This window comes from Puntigrus tetrazona, chromosome 16 (genome assembly GCF_018831695.1).
Source record: "Puntigrus tetrazona isolate hp1 chromosome 16, ASM1883169v1, whole genome shotgun sequence".
Lineage (NCBI taxonomy): Eukaryota > Metazoa > Chordata > Actinopteri > Cypriniformes > Cyprinidae > Puntigrus > Puntigrus tetrazona.
The window spans coordinates 25,589,867-25,613,509 of record NC_056714.1 but is presented as its reverse complement, the minus strand read 5'-3'; the positions used below and the strand labels follow the sequence as shown (position 1 = coordinate 25,613,509).

The 23,643-nt window shown below is 36.0% G+C and overlaps 1 protein-coding gene across 3 annotated transcripts in view; it reads left to right on the top strand.

The window, feature by feature from the left end:
* The window catches only part of znf385d (zinc finger protein 385D), a 58,569-nt gene that overhangs the window by 13,590 nt on the left and 21,336 nt on the right, over positions 1 to 23,643 (top strand). For all 3 annotated transcript variants that reach the window (XM_043260186.1, XM_043260187.1, XM_043260185.1), the window contains 2 exons: positions 15,680 to 15,787; positions 23,017 to 23,188. In XM_043260186.1, coding sequence (XP_043116121.1) covers positions 15,680 to 15,787; positions 23,017 to 23,188 — 280 coding nt within the window. The remainder of the gene's footprint in view (positions 1 to 15,679; positions 15,788 to 23,016; positions 23,189 to 23,643) is intronic.

Genomic DNA, 23,643 nt, shown 5'->3' with positions numbered 1-23,643 from the left:
TTTATTTTAATGCTGTAAGTTGCGTTTTGCGTTACTGTTGTTGAGTTTTATGGACATAAAAAGGTAGCGCAGGCTTGTCAGTCACGTTCTTTATTGCCGAATCTGCTTGTTTCAGTATGTTGTTGCTTCTGTCTGCGCTCATGTGGCTTTCTAACACATTAACAAAGCCACGCTGAATAAAATAAATCACGTCGAATGACTTGAATATGTTAGGAAACAAATATAGCCTGATTAGTCATAGTTCAGTCTCGTTCTTTCCTGTAGGAAACACTGGTGTTCACTCACCTCACAGAGTTTTGTGTCATGATCGAATTGAGCTCTTTCAGATGGAGCAAGAGGATTTTGCAGTGTGTGTGTGTGTGTGTGTGTGTGTGTGTCATTCTCAGGAAACAGTGAGGTCAGATCTATAGCTGGCTCTCAGAGGCGTGTTAAACATTCACTGGTTCACAATCGTAAACACAAAGGAATCTTATAGAATATGACGGCAGGGATTTTCCGACCCTAATATATGTTAACAGCAATTTTACAAGGCTGGAATGATGTGCACAGTTTTTTCCAAATAATGTATATAAAGAAGCCTGTAATGCACTCTTGAAGCCGTATTAATTTGTTTATATGAGAGCTGAACTAAGTTAACATTAAAGTGACTTTGCCAAATTGATATCATGCATAGTTACAAATGGCAAATGCACATAAAATAGCTCTATAATTTATAATTTTTTTTTCCAGAGTTTTTGTTCTCGCTACTTACTGCTACTTACTGTCTGGTATACACTTATTACTTATAATAATTTTAAATGTTATTTTACATTTAAAATACTTGATATTATAAATAATATTAATACCCATTAATAGTATTATTGATTACTTTTTATATTTTCAAAAGTATTAAGATTCTAATATTATTTATATTTATTACATTTTTATTTACATTTACTTTTATTTTTAGTTATATATGTAATAATATCTGAGCAATATTAATTCTTGAAAAGTAAAAATGTTTATGCTTAAAAATAGTATTGAATACTTGTAGTAGCGTATTGTTAAATTATGGAAATATTTCAAACATTTTTATTGTTTGGATGAATATGCTCATATTAATAATAATAAAGAAAAAAATGTATTGCATAGTTAATGAAAAATATATATATATGTGTGTGTGTGTGTGTGTGTGTGTGTGTGTATATATATATATATATATATATATATATATATATATATATATATATATATATATATGTATATACAATAAACACAAGCAGATGTCTTTATTGGTTGTATTCATGTCTATATTGGTTGTGTCATTCCTCAACTGGAAACTGACGTTGAAGCCAAGTGCATTGTGGGATACTCTTGTGTGTTCTGCAGTAGTAGTATGCTAATCTGGACATAGACCTGATTTTGATGTTCTTCTGCAGTATTTCATGTTCACTGTGCATTCTTGACCCTGCAGACGTGTGGCATCGCGCCTGGTTAGTAATACATTCAGACACACTTATAGCTCTCTAGGTTGCACTGCGATATAAAACGGGGCTACTAGGTCTGATATGAAAGTTATAAAACATCAGACAGGAGTTTTTGGAAAGCACAAGCCTCAGATGGATGTGGAATCCAGGTGGATTAAGTGTATCTGACGCAGATCCAACGAGGAAAAGTCAAGCAGCGCTTGTAAAGCATAAGAGGGCCGAAGATAATATCGTACCAATATAATGCGTTTCAGAACAATGCAGCGATGAGGTTTTCTCCGTAACGCTCAGTTCAAAGGCTCCCGGTGAAGAACGACATGCTCGGGGAGTGCCCGAAAAAAGAGATGAGAGCGAATGAATGAGGCTGAACAGTTTTCTGTTAAGGCCCGCGAAAATACCATTTATCTTTCCCGAGGCCTGCATTTGTCTGCGAGAAACAATACAAACTCTATTTCCCCCGTAGAGAGGTCTGCGCTACGCTATTGATTTCTCTGTGGAAAATTGCTCTGGAGCGGAGCGCCGGGAGTGACACACGGGCCTCAGCGCCGTCCGCTCGGCCCGACCGACCCAACCGTTTACTGGACGAGCAGCCAGTCCTGTCCTTCTCTGCTGTGTCAGGCCGGGGCTTTGTGAGATGATGAAAAGCTAGTAAATAATTCAGCCATTAAAAAAAGTCCATATTCATGTGTAAACCGCGCGCACGGTACATATTGTTTCAAAGCAGCTCGAGAAAATCTGGACGTTAATGGGTCGTATTGTAGTTACACGAGCAAGAAAAATCACAAAACGGTTATTTGTTCATGGCTATCTTTAGATCAATTGTAATTGATATATTACAAAAAATAATACAAAATATACATCTCATATTTATTCTCATATATTCTCATATTTTATCATTATATCAAGTTATACTTTATTATTTTAAATGAATGGTAAGACACATTTTTCCACTAAGATTTGAATTTATTTGAATATGAATACTTTTATTATTATTATTATTATTATTATTATTAAAATTATATAAAAATATTTTTATACATATGTGAATATATATAATATTTTTTTGTTTTATTATTATTTTTTATTACATACAAACGTGCTGTTTATTGAATTATTTAAATATCGAATCTCGGGGTGCTTTACATTTTTATCTCAAAGCTTCAGCTGTCAATAAAAATCGGGAATCCCTGCATTTGGCTAACGAATAAGCTGAAGGGATGAGGTGCGTGTGTGTGCGCGTGTGTGTGTGTGTGTGTGTGTGTGTGTGAGAGAGCGAGGTGGAGCGATGTAAACAGACACACGCAGCTGTGCCGGTTTCTCATTCCCACCCTTCTCCTGCTCTCACGGTGATGCTTTGTTCCCTGGTGATCTGCCAATGGCCTCTCCCTGGTGGAATGCACTGATAATACCCCGGCTTTTTACGCCGATGTTTTCCTGCCAGTTCGTCTGTGCAGCTGAGCATAATATACTGCGTTTTGATTAAAACAATTTGTGCTTTCGCAGATGCACAATCGCTGGGAGAGCGGCTATGTATCGGAGCCCGGAGGGGTTTAGTTGGCTAAATTGAAACGTCTTTCAAACCCTGACATATTCTGTGAGCTGTTTTCTGCTCACACGAAGCGTTCCTCGGGGTCTGAATCATCTGTATTGTTGCTTTCAGTGACCTCAATGCATGAATGAAACAGGTACGGCCCTCTTTGCGACACCCAGCAGAATCATTCAGCGTCGTAAGGCGGCGATGTCACGATAGATCAGGTTTGACGGTACGCAGCGTACCTTCGCTGCTGTCGCGTTGATGTGTGTTTCATGTTAGAAACTAGCAGCTGCTGACCTGAAGTGGGTCGCACATGCTGGGAGGGTAATTGCTCTCTGAAATTCAATCTAACACCACCATGCTTTACATTTCAGGTGCGTGTGACTTTGACGGATATTTTTGGCTGTTTCGTGGCTTGCTTCGATTTCACCGTCCTCCAGCTGCTCTCGTTTTCCTCTTCACATCATGTTTTTGGGTTCGTCGTGCTTGCGACATCAATATTGCATCATCAACCGTTTTTCGGTTAAAGGCGTAGTTTAAAATTGGCTGAAAATTGTTTCTTTATGGGAAAGGTTTCTTACATTTTGTTTCTTACAAACATGCATATTATCTCTTAACTAGACGATAACCGATGAACTGGAGTGGTGTGCATTATTGTGATCTTTTAATCAGCTGTTTGGACTCTCGTTCTGACGGCACCCATTCACTTGTAAGTGATGTAATTACCCCAAATCTTTTCCCGTGAAGAAACAAGCACATCTACATCTTTGACGGCCTGTTTCTTCAAGCGAATAATCGGCTAAAGAATATAAACTCTTCCTGAGTACATTAATAAATAAACTAAAGTAATTTAACGTGGCAGTTTTAGTTAATGCACTCTAGAATTTCTATTAATGTTTTTAAATATTTAATATTATCAATTTAATGATCGTTGTGATATTTTGTACCGCAAAGATGCTGAGATGCTTATGTGCAATCTAATGTTTCTTTAAGTAAACTATTAGAGAAGGCACTTAAAACGAGTTTAAAATTCTCAATTATCACAATATTAAAATGCGCTCCAGTTTCGAGACTTAAAATGAACTATATATCTTTGAGCGTATTTGTATGCGTTTCGCTTGAGTGTTAAATCAGGTTAAAAGCACGCATCCAGAGAAACGGCTCTTGAGGGAAAGTTTGAGGTTCAGTCTCATTTTGGTCTCCAATGCATGCTTTAGCTGAGATTTCTGAGGTCGACGCGCGTTTAAGAGCGCAAGGGTCGTCTGAAACGTCAGCGTACAGCCAGGCTTGTCTTAACGTGGTCACCCTCGTTCCCGTCCAATCCCTGTTTTACATGTAAGTCTGCAAGACGCACGACCACGTCCTTCCTGCTTTCCTTCAGGGTCAAACAGAGTTTGTGACTCTAAACCCGCCGTGTTTACATGCAGCACGATAATCCATTACTAATTTGACTCGTGGCTCAGCCGAAATGAAAAGGCTTCGCGTAAACACCCCAGGTTATGTAGATCTTAAATAATTCATTAAACTGAAGAAAAACAGCCTTGTAAACAACTGAATCTGGCTACTCTCACAGTCTGATTCAAAAATAGCTTGCATGCATGCATAGCTTTTATTGTGTTTGTTAAGTGAAGTTAGAGATGTAGGAAGAAAGCTTTCTTGGCGTATTTTCAGATAGAAAGGAAAACGCACTTAACGCGCTGGGAAGATGCGCTGATTTGTCTTGTCTGTTCAGGACGTAGCTCTCTAGACACAGCAAACTGTCTTTGATTTACTGTCAGAAAGGATTAAAAAATAAAAAAATAAGACGCACACAAATAACATTTTAAAAAGTCACTTTTTGTTTAAAAGAAAACACTTTTATTTAACAAGTAGACATTAAAACGGTCAAAAGTGCCGTTTATAATGTTACAAAGATTTCTATTTCAAATAAATACAGTTGTTTTGAACTTCCTAGTCATCAAAGAATTATGAAAAGGGTCACGGTTTACACACCAATATTAATATTAATGTGTGCTTTTAACATTGATAAGAAGAAATGAGCAGCAAATCAGTATATTTTTGAAAGTATATGAACATTCACAGATGTGTACATATCTATCTAGCTATATATATATATATATATATATATATATATACACACTGTATACACACACTGTATATATATATATATATATATATATATATATATATATATATATATATATATATACACACACACACACACACACACACACATATATATATATATATATATATATATATATATATATATATATATATATATATGTGTGTGTGTATGTTTGAGCAGCTGGAGTCACATCAAAAATCAAACAATTTCATTCTCCATCACATTTTAATGATTTACAAACTTGAATTTGAAAATGCCGTCATTCATTTATGCATTCGAACGTCTTTCAAAACAACGGGAATTAATGTTGATACAGATGTCGAGCGAGACTCTTAACGGTTTTCATTGAATAATGACTTCGGTGTCAGTTTTTGCTTCAAACAAAGCTATCGTATGCCTTCAGAAGGCTTATGGACTCGTTTTATTATGCATTTTTTTTCCCTTTTTCGAAGACGCAGCTTCCTTCCACTTACATTACGTGAAATTTGGCTGAACATCTTTTGCGGCTCACGTGACATGCTGGTGAGTTTTCATTTTGGTCCGAACTGTTCTTTCAGCCTTGGTGTAATTGAAGAAACACAGTTGGTTTGACGGTGGAGTGTCTGGCGCCTTGCGTTGTGTTCAGTGGTGTGTGTGGTCATATTCACCTTCCTCTCTTTCGCGCCGTAATCAATCTTGTTCGGTAAGCATGGACGAATCGGCATCAGGAGATGAATGGACTCATTTCTGATGTCATGGATCTTGTTAAGGATTTCTCAGCCCATCTCCATGAGGAGCACTCGAGTGAGCATGAGCCATTCTTCACTTTAAATGAATTCTACAATATGGGACCAGTTTGCATATGGGTTTGAAGAAATATTCACATATTTATGATATATTCAAGTTCATTTTGATATGATGAATACTGCAGTGATTGCATCGCGTTATTTATTGTTTTTCTTGTCTCACCAGTATCTCTTAGTTTAACTTCAGAAACAAAAACACTATTAGAAATGGAACATTTGATTGGTTTAAATTCAAAAGTGGTTCAACTATTTGTAAAAAATATCTATATTTATGCAATCGCATTTTCCTTGTGTTAATACGATATGTTAAAATACGTTAAAAATGGAAAGCGCTGCTTTTTTATAGCAATTGATTTATATATCGATGCATGCCGTAGTGAAAAAATAAAATTATTGAAGTATATTTGAAATATCTTGCATTTAAAAACTGACATTATACACTGGTCACGCAATCCTTATCAATAATGCTATTAAATTTCAGACATAATATCAAGAAATAATCCAAATAAAGTTGAATTATAATTTTATATTAGTAAGTTTTAAGTAATATGTCAATACGTATGTATAACATGTATAACGAATGTATAACTAGTATGAAATCAATGTGTTTTAAATAAGTTAATGCAATAATTATTATTGTAAATTATTGAAAACTATTGTATTCTACTAGGATATAAATAAAGACTTAATTTGCAAAAACAGATAAAAAAAAATAATCATTAATTAATGTCATTGTTGTTTTGGTTAAAAGAATAGCATCATAAAATACATGATAAAAAATACATCATAAAAAAAATTCTCTGATTTTCTCAGTTTTGTCTTTTGCAAATAAACTCTTCGGCTATCCTTCAATGCTCGTTTGGTGAAAAGCACGCTTTGACTGCTTTCAGACGAAACGCATAAATAGCTCTGGTTAGCTTCGCCAGTGTCGGCCTTCTTTTAATTTGTTCTGCGAGTCTGAAGGCGTAGAGAAACTTCGGGAGGTCTGCGATGTGGCCTTTCGTTGGCTAAATGCTGCGTAAATCTAAACATAGCTCTATTGTTGGAGTGTTGAGACCTGCGTAGGAGGCTCCGCTGCTGAATCTGTGATTACGGTACGTGAGTTCAGCGCGAACCCCACTCGCAGAGGAGAAGCGAGATGGAGATGAAGATAGAAGTGGGCAAAAGCTTCTCATAACAAGCATAAACAGCTCCAGAAAGCTCGACCTCGGGCTAGAAATGATGACAAATAGACCCACAAGTCCACCTCTGTAGAATGCTGAGCTGCATGTACACTGTTTAGGAGGTTAGACGCTTAGCGGTTATATAATCCTCGAGTTGAGAAGAGACTTTCACAGCTGTTCGGTCCCGGCGAGTGTAGAGCAGACCGGTCAAGCATGTGCTGAAGTGTACTTTCTTAGGAAATGTTCCTTGTCTTGTGCATGATTAATCAGGGCTTGTTTATATTCATCATCTTTTATGCTCTTCTGTTGCAAATCGCTTTTATTTTACACGATTTAATCAGTTCCTGCTTAATAAAAATTGGAAGAAAATGCATCGTTTGATCAAAAAAGTAAGGTAAAATGATTCAATATTATCACAAATTCTATGTAAAATGTCATTTATTCCTGTGACACTAAAAGCCGTCATCGATGTTCGTGGACTCTGGACCACGAAACCAGTCATAAGAGTGCATTTTTTTAAATTTGAGATTTATGCATCATCTGAAGGCTGAATAAATGGCAATATTTGACTGAGATACAACTATTAAAAAAAAAAATTGGAATCTCAGGGTGCAAAAAAATCTTAATATTGAGAAAATCACACTTAAAAATGCATGTTACTGATCAAAAATTAAGTTTTGATATTGGAAATTTACTAAATGCATTCAGGGACCTCGATCTTTACTTAATATCCTAATGATTTTTGGCATAAAGTAAAATGGATAATTTTGACTTCTACAACGTATTGTTGGCTATTGCTCCATATAACTGTGCCAATAATGACTGCTTTTGTGTTCCAGGGTCACATTTTTGGAAAACAAAACTGTGATTTGTTTCATTTTTTTTTGTTTTTTGGCAATTCTGAAAAGAACGGGATGCTTAGTTGAAACCTTTTGTAGCATTTTAAACGTCTTCACTGTAAAATTTGATCAACTGAATGCATCCTTGCTCAATGAAAGTATTAAGCTCTTTCCGTTTTGAATGGTAAATGTACGTTTTGTTTAAAGTCAAATGAATGCCTTGGCCGTTTTAAATGACACGCCTGTAACTTGGGGATGTCCGTTTGTAAAGCGTCCTTCCAGACCCTGGTCGGAGTGTGTATATCAGTCACCGGTGGAGAGGAAAGCTGCCCGTTTGCTGCCTAATGAAAGGCTTTGGTGGAGCAGCAGGTGTGTGATACGGGCTCTATTCAGGAAGGTCTTTGTGTCCGCGTCTGTGTGTGTCTGTGTGTGTCTGTGTGTGGGCAGAGGTTGTGCTCAAGCACCTCAATGGGAGCTTCTGCCGCGATGGCCATTTACCCATCAGCCTCGGCTCTCTGTACCCATCTGTCAGCGAGTGCTTTTCTCAGTTCAAGAGACTGTGGTCTTTATCCTGCAGAGCTGTTCTTTTCACCACAGCCAGATCCTGTCCGCTTTCAGATTACTGCATTTTGGACGTTTCGACTAGTCAAGTACTGCATTTACTCTGTGTGTGTGTGTGTGTGTGTGTGTGTGTGTGTGTGTGTGCTTTTAAGCATCCAAAACAAATACTTTTGTGCATCCAGCGTGAGTCAGTTTAAAATGTGGTTCTAAGCGCGATGCATAGCTGATTCCAAACATCTTATTTTACGATCTGGTGCAATTAAAATGCACTTGTTTATATTTGTGCATGGCTGAACAAAGTAATTCTTTATAGATGATCCTTTTGTGTGTTCTCCATTTAAAGCGTTGGGGCTGTTGTTTCCTGGACTGAAAACTATCGTGAAAGACTCTGTTTTGACATGTTTGTGTATGATCCTAGTTTTTTATCTGTGAGAAATGTCATGCAATTAACAAGTTTTAACATGTTTAGTGTCACAAGTACTCATTTACTTACAAGCATCTCTGTTTCAGATGATCTCAATGACCTGGACATTTTTTACGGTTACGGATTACGGTTTACCGGTTTAAGGATTAGTTGCTTACCAGCATGCACATTAGTAGATTATTAGCTATTTATTAGTAGTAATTAAGCACACATTAATGCCTTATTTTACATCACCTAAAATTTACGGTGAAATACTGGCAGCTGTGGTTGCCGGTATTTTACCGTAAAAAATACGTTTTTGGTTTTAGGTTAAATTTACAGTTAAATGCCATAATTACATTAACTAATATAATGTTAATACCCACCTATTAAACTACTGAAATACACAGATAACCACCAAAAGCAGGTGGTGATGAGAGAGTCACGTGATGAACCAAAAGCCAAATGAACATAGCTTATAAGAAAAACTAAGATTTAGCGATTTTAAAGAAAAATATCAAGTTCAAACTAAATTTTTAATGCAACGCAGGGAATTCTGGGAACGTCAATTCACGTTTTTCAAAATTCAAATTTTTTTTACACTGTTAAATCCTTCCCAATACCTAAATTTAATAACTACCTTACCAACTATTAATAAGCAGAAAATATTATTGAGGGAAAAGTCATGGTTAATAGTTAACAATAAAAATATAAAAATTTAAATACAATGATAATTAAACAAATATGTACAAATGTACAATCGATAAGCTGCTAAACAGACTGATTTATATACTATTACAGCATTTAATAATACTTTGGTTTTTATTTTTATATTTGAAGTTTTGTTAAATGGTTATTTTTTTTTATTAATTTTTTTCTATTTTGTGGCCATTAATTGGAGCACTTCAAGTTCAATTTATTTTATTTTTTAATCGCTCCACCAGGCACCATTCCTGATTTTCATTCTTTAAGCTCAGTTGTTTTCCAACTACTGTGTGTGTTTTGCATTTCAGATTTTTCAGATTTCTTAGCAAATCTGAGACTACTTTTATTTATAAGATATTTTAACTTTTTTAATATTTGTGCATGCAGCACATCTCATTTGCGATGTTTCTTTAGCGATTTTTCTGCCTACTAGTAAGTCGTAAGAATAAGGAAGTGTCCCGAGACCCAGACGTCGTTTCATTCTCTAAGGCTTCTCCTAATGTTCCACTTTGAGAGCTGTGATTTATATTTATATATCTCATTTAATTTCAATTCTCTTTTGCTACAGCCCTCTGGCACATGCCATAACTCATCATTATGTGTGCAATAAGTCAGATAAGCAGTTCAATATTTAATATGTTTCCCTCAGATTTGTTTGGATGTTATCCGGGTCTCATGGCTGGATGATTCCCGCTCACACTTTGACGTCTTGGCCGACTGCGGGATAATGTTACACGTGTTTATCAACATGGCAACGATCGCGCTGTTCATCATCCTGCCCTGGCCTCCTCATCCCGATCTGAATTGCAAATTTCGGCGGTTAAAATCAATAGACGCGGAGACTGGGATTCACACGTGTGGGTGTGTAATTGGGAAAAGCATAAGGGCTGGTATTGCTTCTGACAGGTCATTTATCCCACTTTAGTTAATGGTAAGCGTGGCTGGTGTTGACCGAGGCTGGATTCGTCATCAAAACCCGCTCTATGTTTTCTCTCGCGCTTTGTTTCTAAAGAATAAACACTTTGCGAGCTGTACTGATCTGTTTACCGCTAGAAAGGTTTGTGAAAAGAAACACTCAAACAGGATTTGCTGTTTTTTTTTGTGGTAAAGAGTCGTGTAACTCGTTGGCTCATTGAATAGATGTCCTGCAATGCAATGAATAATGGATTTTTGTTTAATTTTCAATGCATAAATACTATATACATGCAAAGGTTTCGGGTCAAGAAGTCAATTCTGCTCACGGAGTCTGCACTTATTTGATTACAGATACAGTAAAAACAGTATACAACTGAAATGTTATTACCATTTAATACAGCTGTGATTACATTGTAGTAAAAATCATAATGTAATTTATTCCTGTGATCAAAGCTGAATTTTCAGGATGATTACTCCAGTCTTCAGTGTCACGTGATTCTTCATAAATCATGCAATATGCTGATTTGCTGCTCAAGAAACATTATCGTCACTGTTGCAAACATTTGTTCTGCTTCATATTTTTTGGGGAAACCATGATACGTTTTTCTCAAGATTCTAGAAAGTTCGCTCTATGCCTATTGCTGCCTCTTTTTAATGCATATTTAATTGAAGTAAAAAAAACAGTAAAAAGTTTTGAACAGTAGTGTAGTTTTTCAGGTTATCGTCAGTATAGTGAAACTTCAAACTTCTTAAAGAACCAGTTAAAAGAAACACGTTTTAAATATCTATATAATCATTTAGACCATGCCAGGATGAACAGATAGGCAGATTTAAAAAAAAAAATCTTCTACATTTGAAAATTATAAATACATTTGCAAAAAAACAGCTTAAACAGCTTCAAATCAGTTCGCTTTCAACCAGAAGATTCATTAGCCTGTTAAAGTAGATATGCACTGTTTATTTCTTGTTCTCAGTAACAGTGAGGTGATCGGGACGGCGCTCAAACGTGTGTTACACACTGCGTCTGCATGAATGAGAGGAGACGGTCTCGTGAGGACGAGGAGGACGTGCTTCACGCTCACACACTGACATGTTTGCATTGAGACGCGATGCTGTACGTCTGAAAACGTCTTGCGTCTGTCAGTGGCCAGCGGGAGGCTGATTAAAGATGACTCTGAATACATCTTGACATTGAGGTTCCGCTTCAGGAAAAAGACCGATTTGGGCATTTGAACATGAATATTACATACACCAGAGTGCTGCTGGACACTTAATGTGTCAGAGAACATTTGTGAAGTTGCCCTTGAAGCAGTTTAGTGTTTTTTTACATCTTGAAATCGTAGATGTAAAGCTTTTATGCTCATTTGATCAGTGGTTTGTGTTAAAAGGTCCCCGTCTGGAAACGATATACTGACATTTAATAGTCGACTGAATATGTTTCACATTTGGCGTTTTAAGATTAGGCGGATTCATTGATTAGGATAGACCTCCGTTTCTGGTTTGCACATTTAAAGTCAACAATTATACATTTTATGTTTATTTATCTATTTCATTTTAATTGGGCGTTAAATATAAATTCCCTGTCTGTTTTCAAAATGCATATTGTTGATCATATTATCCATGATTCATATCACATTACACTGCAACTTGCACATGCACGCTTTTGGTTTTATTGCGCATAATGCAATCATTTTATTCAAAGTTATATAATAGTTTTTTTCTGTTTCATGACTTCAGTGTTGTTGGAGTCCTTCTGCATAAACATCTTTTCCATTGCAGTTTTATCTCCGTCTTACTATTGTTCAAGCAGGATTTTTGCTGGTCTCAAAAAAAAGTCTTCTGCTCCGCAAATTAAGGCTTAAATCAGAACGGAAAGTTTTAAATGTGTAAAGTCATTGCATTAAAAGATGCGTGACTCAAAAAACATGTTTCTTTCTCATTATTTTCGTCTTTCGTCGATAAAAAAGAAAATATCCTTGAATCGGAAAGTACAGTAAAAGTTATTTCCATATTCTAATGGCTGGGAGCAGAGCTATGTAAAATAAATTCAAAAGTATTGGAGATTTGTTTTTATTCTGTAATTATTATTATCTGTAATTATTCCTCAATGTTCTTTAGGTCTTAAAAACATCTTAAATCAGACCTTCGTAAATCCTGTGGTAACACTTTATGTTACGGTGTCATAATTACCTGATTAGATACTTAGTAGTAGCCATTAAACTTACATGAAACAAACTGCAATTACAATGTAACTAAGTTATGGAACAGCCTGTAACTACAGTTTGTAACTATGTAGATGTAACAGGCAGCTACTGTTACACATATGTAACACTCTGAGTCTGTTACACAGCAACTTACACTGAAGTACAATTTTCATACACTAGCTTATGTCTGTGTACTTACATTTAGAATTGCGTTGTATAAAGTCTGCAACACATACGTAATATCTTTTGGTTACATAAGTAGCTGTGCAGACTATAACAGTATAACAGTAACAGCCTATTGCATCTACATAAGTACTAACTGTAAGTTCATAACTTAGTTACACGTATGTTTTGATTTATGTCAGTACAACGGCTATTACTAAGTAATTACTAGGTAATTACTCTGTGTTACGGACACCTTAAAATAAAGTGTTACCATCCCTGCTATCGACTGTGTGCACGTTTTCGCTTCAACGCACAAATCCTAGAAAACGCTGGCAATTTCAAAGCATCACGTAAGCGAGGTTATTACAGTCGTTATTGAGTTGCTGAGCTTTTCTAACAAGTTGTTTTTTTGATGGTTATCAGGTTTTTATTGCGCATGTAAACGCTCGAAATGAGAAGCAGCGTTTCCTTCGCAGAACCCGGCGCGTTTGGAGCGCGAGGTCATCGCCGCGCACAGATGGTTTATCTCTTTTTCTTCTCTCCCTGCTCTTTTCCTCGATCGCTTGCCGCGTTGCTCGCACGTCCTCCTCCGAGTCCTTCGGTGTCCCCGCAGCCCCTCTGCTGGCCAGCTGGACGTTCTCCAAAACCTGCACCCATCCTGCTGTTCTTAAGTGCCGTCTCGTCCTCTTAGAGCTGAGCTTCGATTATATTATGTAACGTTTTCGGATGCGCTATTTTTCACGCTCATTTCGAACGCGTACACGTGGTACCAATATGGCACGGATTCGCCCCGAAATTGACATCAGAGCATAACTTACTGCGACCGATTGGCCCGATGTGGTCTCATAAAGAAGAGCGTATCGGGTTTCTAAACTGCGTGTCACTTGTCGGGGTTTGAAGTGGAATTGATTTAGGAGCCTCATCTACAGCTGGCCGGCGAAAGACGATTGTGAATCGAAAGTGATTTTCTGCTTGTGTAACACCGCTGACATCTGTCTGCAGCAGGTTCAAGTTGTTGAACCGTCATAGAGCAGACGTGAGAGGAAAGAGCGCCCGTATATCAGTCTGAGGAGACGGAGGCGGACGCTTATCTGATAGATGGACAAATGAAGGCAGCAGGCGGTGGATGAGAGCACCGGTGTAATTTCACAAGCTCATCCAAGACCGAGATCTCTCGCACGAAGACCACACCGGCCACCGACGATGTCATATCCCGTTTCCCCATTCCTCAGTTTGACATGATTGGACTGATAGTGAATGAAATTATTCAATGAATGAACAGCGTAGGAGATACTGCGAATGGGAATGCCTTAACATTTCTTGTAGGCTTTATTAAAGTAAATATTAAAGAAACACTAATATTTTTGTAACATTGTAATCATTTAGGTAACGCTTTAGAATAGGAAACAATTATTAATAATGCTTATTAATAAATTTGCTGCTTATTAATAGCAAGACAGTTGTTACATTTAGGTATTAGGTGTCTACATATAAAGTCATGTAGAATATGGTAGAAATCACTACTAATAAATTAATATTCTAGTAATATGCATGCTAATAAGCAACTAATATTGAGTGTTACCATAATTGATTTGCCAAAAAAAAAAAAAAACAAAGTTGGACAAGGGTGGTACTTTTAATCCTGTTGTTTATATATATATATATATATATATATATATATAAAAATAAATACTATTTTAGTAGCATTTTAATTATTTATTTCTAATTTATTATAAAGTATTTACAAAAAAATTACTGAAAGTTGGGATTTGTTGGGTTAGAACTTTTAAATTCTTTAATTCTGATTTGAGGAAGCATTTGTGTGTTGGTAAAAATAAAGAAAATAATACTATTTTAATAACATTTTAAGGATTTATTTTATAATGAGAGCAACCAAATAAATTTCAATTATACCAGTAAAGAGTGAATAGAAAAAAAAAACTACATTCAATAAATATTCAGTATAGTCTTTCTATACTGTACTGTATGTGATTCACTACACAGAAGTTCATAAGAGTCGGACTGCATTGTTAGCTCCGTGTATCTTTGATTCACTAAAACAAAAGTAATGATTCATGATTCATTTTGTAAATCAAATTACATTTGTTGCACTCTATGCTCAATTTCCCAAAGGATTCCTTTTTTGCACTGTAGGTTTTTTTGATTCGCTATAAAGAACTTGTTCATAAGAGTCAGTCGTTTCATAATAAATGATTCATCAGTTTTGTGATTTCCCATAGAAGAATCATTTGTCGCTCACTGTTTTTGATTCACTATAAAGAGCCAGTTCATTAAAATACTGATTAATCTGTATCTTTTCCCAGCCCTACATACACTAATCTAATACGCAGATAATGCTGCCCCGCCAATGTGTACGTTTCTCTTCGTTTTTACATTTTTATTGTACAGCAAAACATGCATGTGTAACTAATTGTCATATAAACTAGTGATATTCGGTCTCGGTCTCCCCAATGCTTATCTGTGGCTCGTACGAGATGCACAACTGCGCATGCAAGCTGTAGCGATTTCAGCAGAGCTTTCTGAGAGTATAATTGTGATTTCTCATGAAATCCTCGCTGGAGTTTGTTTTCCCCTCCTCTTTCCCCGCTGCGTTGATTGAAGAGCGCGTGTGTGAAAATCGTTGGCCTTTAACGCGTTCCAGACCGCGCGAGCCCAAGTTGTGTTACCGGCGAAGCCGCCGGGGGCGACGTTTTTATCACGACGTCCGATGGGTAACAGAGTTGACATTCAGCGCGCTGCGGGGGTGAATGAGGCTAATAAAACTGCTTTTCCGTTCTCTCCTCTCCTCAGATGGACCCTGTTCAGAAAGCTGTTTTGCATCACACGTTCAGCGCCTCGTCCTCGTCTAAAAGGAAAGCTGTCTCGTGCGGCGTGTGCCAGCTGAGGTTTAACTCACAGGTGAGTCCTCTTCACCTTCACCCTGATATTCTAACCTAAATCCACAAATCGAATTATCCAACGCAGTCAAGGTAACACAATAAATATTAGCATGCACGCAATACATATTCTTATTGAGATTATCACTTTCATCTGCATTGGTTTATGAAACTTCATGCGATAGCTTTCAAAAAGTGAAAGTTCTGGCATTGTGCGATGCTTGTTTAAGGTAAGGATGATTGCAAGTTGATTCACAAATTTTGATTCTGATTCGTTTTGTTCATTTGGGAATCATACTACACGCCATGTTGGATTCACCAAAAAATAACCAAATTATGAGACTGCGTGTAGTCTGACTACATTGTCTGTGCTATTTTTGGTTTTTGGTTTAGTAAAGAGAACAGACTCGTGAATCGTCTGTTTGTGATTTGGACTGCACTGTGTTTGATTCACTAATAAGAACTGGTTCATAAGATTCATTTCAAGACTCAGTCGTATTACATCGGTCACGCCGTAACTAAATTAGTTTTTCTGTAGAATCTGACTACATTGGTCACACTGCATGTTTTTAATTGACTAAAAAGAAACGCTTTATCCGAGACATTTGTGAATCAGATTGCAGTATGTACTCTCAGAAATAAATGTAAAAAAGCTGCCACTGGGTCGATACATTTTCGAAAGGTACTCTTTTGTACCTAATAGGTTAAAATATGTACACTTTAAGCACTAATAAGTACCAAAATGGACCCTTTGAAAAGGTACTGCCCCAGTGACAGCTTTAGTACCTTTATGTCCGTGAGCGTATTGGTCGCACAGTATTTGATTCATTTGAGAGTTTTTTGTTGTGAGAATTTGCATATGTTTTTAATTCACTAAAAATATCCTTTTTGTTTGAGTCATTTGCTTATGATTTGGATACCATTGGTCACGCTGTATGTGTTTGATTCACTAAAAAGAACCAGTTCATGAGAGTCATTTGTTTGTGATTTGGTTTTCATTGGTCACACTCAACGAGAATTGCTTTGAGAATCTGATTATGTTCGTTGCTTTATATGTTATTAATTATATGTTAAGAAGCGGCTCATAAGAGGCATTTGTGAATCATACTGCATGCTATGTTTGATTCACAAAAAACTACACATAGTTTGTTTCGAGAATCTGATTACATTGTTTGTGCTGTTTGTTTTTGGTTCACTAACAGAAACAGATTCTTTTATTTATTGTGATTCGAACTACATTAGCCACAGTGTATGTGTTTGATTCACTAATAAGAACTAGTTCGTAAGAGTCATTTGTTTCGTCAGTCGTACCGCATTGTTCACGCCGTAACTAAATTATAAGAGACTTTTGTTTTCTCTACGACCTGACTACATTAGAATTTAATAAAAAAAATTCCTTTTGTGTTGATTTTGATTGCTTCTATTGTACTCATCCGTAAGTCACTTTGCATAAAATCGTCTGCTAAATGACTAAATCTTCATGTAAATGTAATTCACTAAAAATAAGCAGCGTTTCAGTATTTGTATTTGACTCACTTGTTTTGAGAATCTGTTTTTAATGCATTAAAAATAGCCGGTGAACAAAAAATGACCAAACAATCATTTGATTTAAGAATCAGGCCACACTTTACCTTTTTGAATCGCCTTAAAGTCATTAGTTTTGGGAATCGATATCTTCACCCAGCCCTACGTACAGCACAAAGATCTGTCAATACACTGTGTATAAAGCAAGTAAGAAGGTCCTGCCCATACATTTGATCCATTTCCACTGTCATACATTATATATCGTCATACTTCCAGCCATCTATTAGGCTCAGCCTATAGATCATCCACTGACTTCAATGAGGATGACTTTGAAATGGCCTAGAGGACAATTTTATCTTCCGTCCTTCATCCATCCCTTGTCATTTACCATTCAGGAGAACTTCTTCCTGTGTGCCACGCTTTTATCCGAGGTATTTAGTCCAAATGGGATTATTTAAAAGCAGAACTGCCCATATCCGCTCCATTAGGTGCTCATTTACAGCGTCACCGTCAGATATTAAGCCGCAATATCCGCAGGACAGAGGTCCATCGCACAACAATCACAGCTCATTATGCGCATCCGTCAGGACCATGTGACTGGACGAGTGGGCGGGGCCGCCGTTGACCAATGACACGGCCCGTAGCTCTCCAGCGGCCAATCGCAGAAAGTGTCTGGGTGCGATTATGCATTCAAATCACGCCGTATGCTCAGCAAAACCTCATTATCATTGGCCGTTTGTGCTCCAGCTTCCAATCAGCTCCAATCTGAGCCCGGGAAACCTTTATACGGCGCATTTTCAAAAATTAAATGGCTTCTGGAGAGTTCCAGAGTCTAGCCAGGCGTTCCGGGCGACTTTTGAAAATAACATTTGGTTTTCATATATCGCCACGGGTCCATTTGAATATGAGACACTTGGTTATGGATTCTTCTGGGCGTATGAATTATAAATACATTTTATAATGGTGGGGGAGAGAAAACCTAGTTAAGTTCTTGAAGTGCTTTTGCTCTTTGCCTGCCAAACGCAGGGAATGTAGCTCTAATTTGCTTTCCCATGATTTATTGATAGTGTCATTTAACTGTGTCCCATTGCTCGTGCCCATTTTGGTTAAAGGCCTGGTCATCACAGTGGCAGCTTCTGTCTTAAATAATTTTAATATTTTTATATTTATAATGATCATTATCATTTTTACCTTTCTTATATTTATTTAAAATATTTTTTATTTATTTACTATATAAGTAATTTATAAATAAGTATATAAATATATTTATTGTTTATAATTCTTGTACCATTTATTTATTTATTTTGTTTTGTTTTTCCATCTCATTGCCAAAACGTTTTCCTGGACATAGCATTTATGACTTGTTTAGACTTTTTAGATGGATTTATAATGTTAATTTGTCTGGTTTTAGATGTATTTACTTACTTAGATTTTATTATTATTTAACATTATTTGTGTATTATTCATTTATAACATCATTGCATTAATTAACATTAATTAACATAATTTAACAATATATATATATATATATATATATATATATATATATATATATATATATATATATATATATATATATATATATATATATATATATATATTTATTTATTTATTTATTTATTTATTATTATTTTTTTGCAAAAAGTTAGTTTTGGGCTACTGTCTTTCTTTTGCTACTTACATGCTAATTTAATCATTTAAATATATATATATATATATATATATATTTTTTTTTATTTATTTATTTATTTTTTTACTTGCTGCCAAAAGTCTTTCTTTTTGTTACTCGCATGCTTGTCTTCTTTCATTGCATTTTACAATGAATAATGCTTTATAATATTTAATATTTAAGTTACTTTTCATTCAATTGTAATTTAATTTTACACTTCATGCAAAAATGCAGTTTAGGCCATTGCATATGTGCGTTTGTTACTCACATAAATAGGAGACACTTGGTTATGGATTCACACTTGGGTATAAATTATAAATGCAGTATATAATGGCAGGGGAGAGAAAACCTAGTTAGTTGCTGGAGTGCTTTGCTCTTTGCCTGCCAAACACAGGCTGCGGCTCTAATTTGCTTTTCCCGTGATTGATTGATAGCATCATTTAACAGCGTCCCATAGCAGGTGCCCATCTTAGTTAAAGGCTCACGGGGCAGGGCTGACTTCCTCCTCATCGGGCGTCCGTTCTCGGCCGTCACAGTGACAGCTCTTCCGTGTCGTGCGTTTAATGAATGGTTGATTGCGGCTCAGATTGCACATGACATTTATCTGTGTCACTGCATTCTCCCCTGTGATTGGCCGTCGGAACGAATAGCTGGAAGGTGTCAGGAAACATCCTATTCATCTTGCCGTTAAAGCCATTTTCATAACGCTATCCCGCTCAAATGATGTGTTACTTACAAACCCCTCTTGATATAAATCTATATGATTATGATCCATATCCCGCACTGCTATTTGTACAAATACGATATATCAAAAGGAGTCTGATCTGTCATGATGTCTTATTGCTTTTCATAAAGGTATATCTGCCCTTAATGTCTTTACAAAATTACCTCTCTGACAGGCAGGCTGGTATTGTAAAGAAATAAGTCGTGAGAGGAAGGTGAGTCAAAGCAAGCTTTTAGTTGAACGCGAACCGAACACCAAATGTGAGTAAAAGCTTTGGCAGGTAAACAGCGGTTTTACCAAGAGCACATAAATGATGCTGTGGGAGATGGAATGTATTTGGTGTGCCAGGAGAAAATAATGCAAAATGCGGTTTATGGCCAGTAATAAAAAATCTAAACATTTCTTAAAAGTGGCAAAATGTTAAATGTAATTATTAAATAATATTAAATAATAAATTCAATAAAATAATAATTATAAATAATTAATTTTTCTTATTTCTTATTTGTTTTTATTTTTATTTATTTAATTTTTGCTATTGATTTTTAAATGTGTGTGTGTGTGTGTATATATATATATATATATATATATATATATATATATATATATATATATATATATATATATATATATATTTTTTTTTTTTTTTTTTTTCCATTACTTTTTATAACAATTTTTTTCTTATTTATATTTTTACGTTTTTTTATTAAATTGTATGTGTTATAAGTTATTTGTGGACTATTTTAGTATTTTTTTATACTAGAATATATTTTTTTAATAATTTATTTTAGAAATATTGTATTATTATTTCTTTTTATTGATGTTTTAATTATAGCATTTGCTATATTTGTTTTAATGTGTTATTAAATTCAATTCAACGTATAAAATTAAACAAAAACGATAAAAAATTTCATTTAAATTAAGTTATAACTTCATGCCAAAACTTTAATTTAATATAATTTATTGCAAATGCTATCATTGACGTAGCAGTTATTTATTTATTCATTAAATATGTAGCTCTAGCATCCACGTCTTTGTTCACATGGCCACCTTGTAGCAGCAGCGAAGTCAACGGCTTATTTATTCAAAGAAGCGTTTGGCCGTCTCTTGATAGTATCCTCCTCGCAGCTAGCAATGTCAGACAGGCGTCCAGGAGTTAGCGGCGGGGTAAACAAGGGCAACTGAAAGGCGTTGCGAATGGCACGGTCCAATTGAGCCGTAATAAATCTGGTTTGAAGGTGAGCGCGAATGCCACAGAGCGGTTGAAGCTACCTACACTGTGCCCGCGGATATTAAAAGATTTGTTTCCCACCAAGTCAGCCAAGATGAGCTGGAAGTTTTATGTATGGGTCTGTGTCATACGGGATAATAACCTCACACGCGGACGACTGGGAGAGGCCATTCTTTTCTTCTCTGTCAGACTCTTTATTCCACACCATTACTCAAAGAGACTAGGCCCAAACCTAGTGAGGTTTCTGTCTGCTGCCTGCATTTTAAGGGAACATCCTCGCTGAAATCAAACAAGCAATTCCAACGAGTAGACTCGATTATGGGTGTAATTTAATACATAAATAAGCGTGAGATACATTAATATTGGTAAAAATAGTCAACTATTTAATTATATAACGCGTAATAATGAAGGCATCAGAAGTAACGCCGTCAATCGGCTGAAATTCATAGTCAAATTAATTACACGATATGCTGATTAGTTAATCATTCCAGTTTAAGCAGGCGCTAAATGCGGCGAATTAACGCTATGCATGTTTAATTGAAGTCATTGTCATTCTTTCCAGCACAAACACGTCTGCTTTATATGTAAATCAAGCTCATTATAGGTTGCACCTTATTCACAGAAGACTATGCCGTTCGACTGATGCAATTAAAGTATGCAAAATTACAAAATTCATGACGGGCAATCAATATTTATCGATTTATAGAAGACATCACTGTTGCATTGGCAGATAAAACTTTGAATTGGCATAAAAGAGAAGAAGCTGGTATTGCACTGGTCCAGTGATACTGTTTTTTTCTACGATGTGAATGATGCATGCTACGCTGGCTTGAGTAAAACAGACAAATTTAGCATAACAAAATATTTTTTACATTTTCCAGTTAATTATTTGAATTTAAAAATCAATGGATGTTAACGTTTATGTTTGTACCGTTGGATTTGATGATTGATGCGACAAACTAGGGCTGTCACGATATTCGATTTTTCACACTGTGCCCAAAAGAACTGACAATATCGTTTATATATCGCAATAAAATATAATTGGTTTTTCTTTTTTTTTACACATGCAATGAACACAAGGAGACAAATGAGCAGCGCATACACTCGGTCGTCTTTGAAGCTCCCTATGAAATTACAAAAAAATGATTGACACGGAAGTGGGAAGAAAGTTGGTGCCGTTGTCCCCCTTTGCACTGACCGTAGCTCGACAGATTCTGCAGACTGGGTTGTCTAACCAATAAAATCTTTAGAATCATCTGTGGGGCGGAGTTTGCACTGTTGTTGATTGGGAGAAAAGAAAAGTACGTTTTAGGAAACCACGCCCTATTATGGAGATCCTGCCTGTTTTGTAGTACCCGCCCATATTTAGAGATCTCCAGGCTGCAGTTATATAATTGTATATTTAATATGATTTTGTGTGTGTATATATATATATATATATATATATATATATATATATATATATATATATATATATATATATATATATATATATATTATTTATTATTTATTTTTAATATATATTTATATATATTTTACAAGTAAATTACATTTCATATAATTTATATTACATATCTCAATATCTCAATATCAATATAGTCAATATCTCAAACCCTCTCAATTTCTTAATAATGTTTGCCGAGCAGTATAATTAATCTTATATTAAAAATACAACAGTTTCTCTAAAGCATTCACGCATTTTTCATTTCTTTCTCCAAATTATCAAACCATTTTTAGCTTCACATTTTGTGTTGGAAATGTGTCCTTTTCATTGTGCTGCACGCCTACGGTGCCTTAAAATGCTGCATATGTAGGCAGCTCATTAGCTTTTGGAGCAGATCCAGACAGTCGACACATACAGGTGAAGCGCAGAGACGCTCAAATGTGAGATTTCTCATGGGCTGCACTGAAGACGGGCGTCCTGTCAGCTTCACCCTCACAGATGGGTGGTTTTATGTCGATAAAATGCGATCGTTCCACATTTCAGCGCTGCGTCCAGCAGCTTGTTTGCTCATGGCTCGGGGCTCCTTCGGCCCTGTCTGATGTTGCTAACACCTGGTCCGGGCTGGCCCTCTCTACGGGGTTGGCCCGTTTTGTGTTTCCTAGAGCCAGGCATTGGCCCACTACAAAGGCACCAAACACGCCAAGAAGCTGAAATCCTTGGACGCCCCGAAATGCCTCAAACACAAGAGTTCCCTGGTCACCAGAGAAAATACCAACAAGGAGCCGCCTAAAGGCCTCTCTCTCTCCACGACGGCCGGCAACACTGACACAAAAGGTAAGAGAAGAGACAATTCTCCTGTTTACAAGCATCTATGTTATTGAATAAATCCCGTGCAATGGACACGTATGATCTAAGAGCGGCATGTTGATTCTTTTCATCTTTATTATGTTTTTAGAGATTGGGCGGGCGATTGAAATAATGTGATGAAACGGCAAAACACTTCGTAGAGTTAAAGTTTGCTTTTGATTGGTGAAATTTGTAAAAAGAATAGCAAAAAGTTGCCACAGTTTTGCAAGCAGTCTCTGCAAAAGAACCTGCATTTTACTGAAGGCAAAATTATTTAGATTGTTAATTATTTTTAATTGTAGACAATAAAATGGCACAAATATGTGGTCACGTTAACTTTTATTCGGCAAAACTAAAAAAATGCAATATTTATAAAATAATCTGCATATTATTTACATAGTTAATAAAATACTGTAGACATATAATACATGCAAAAAAATATA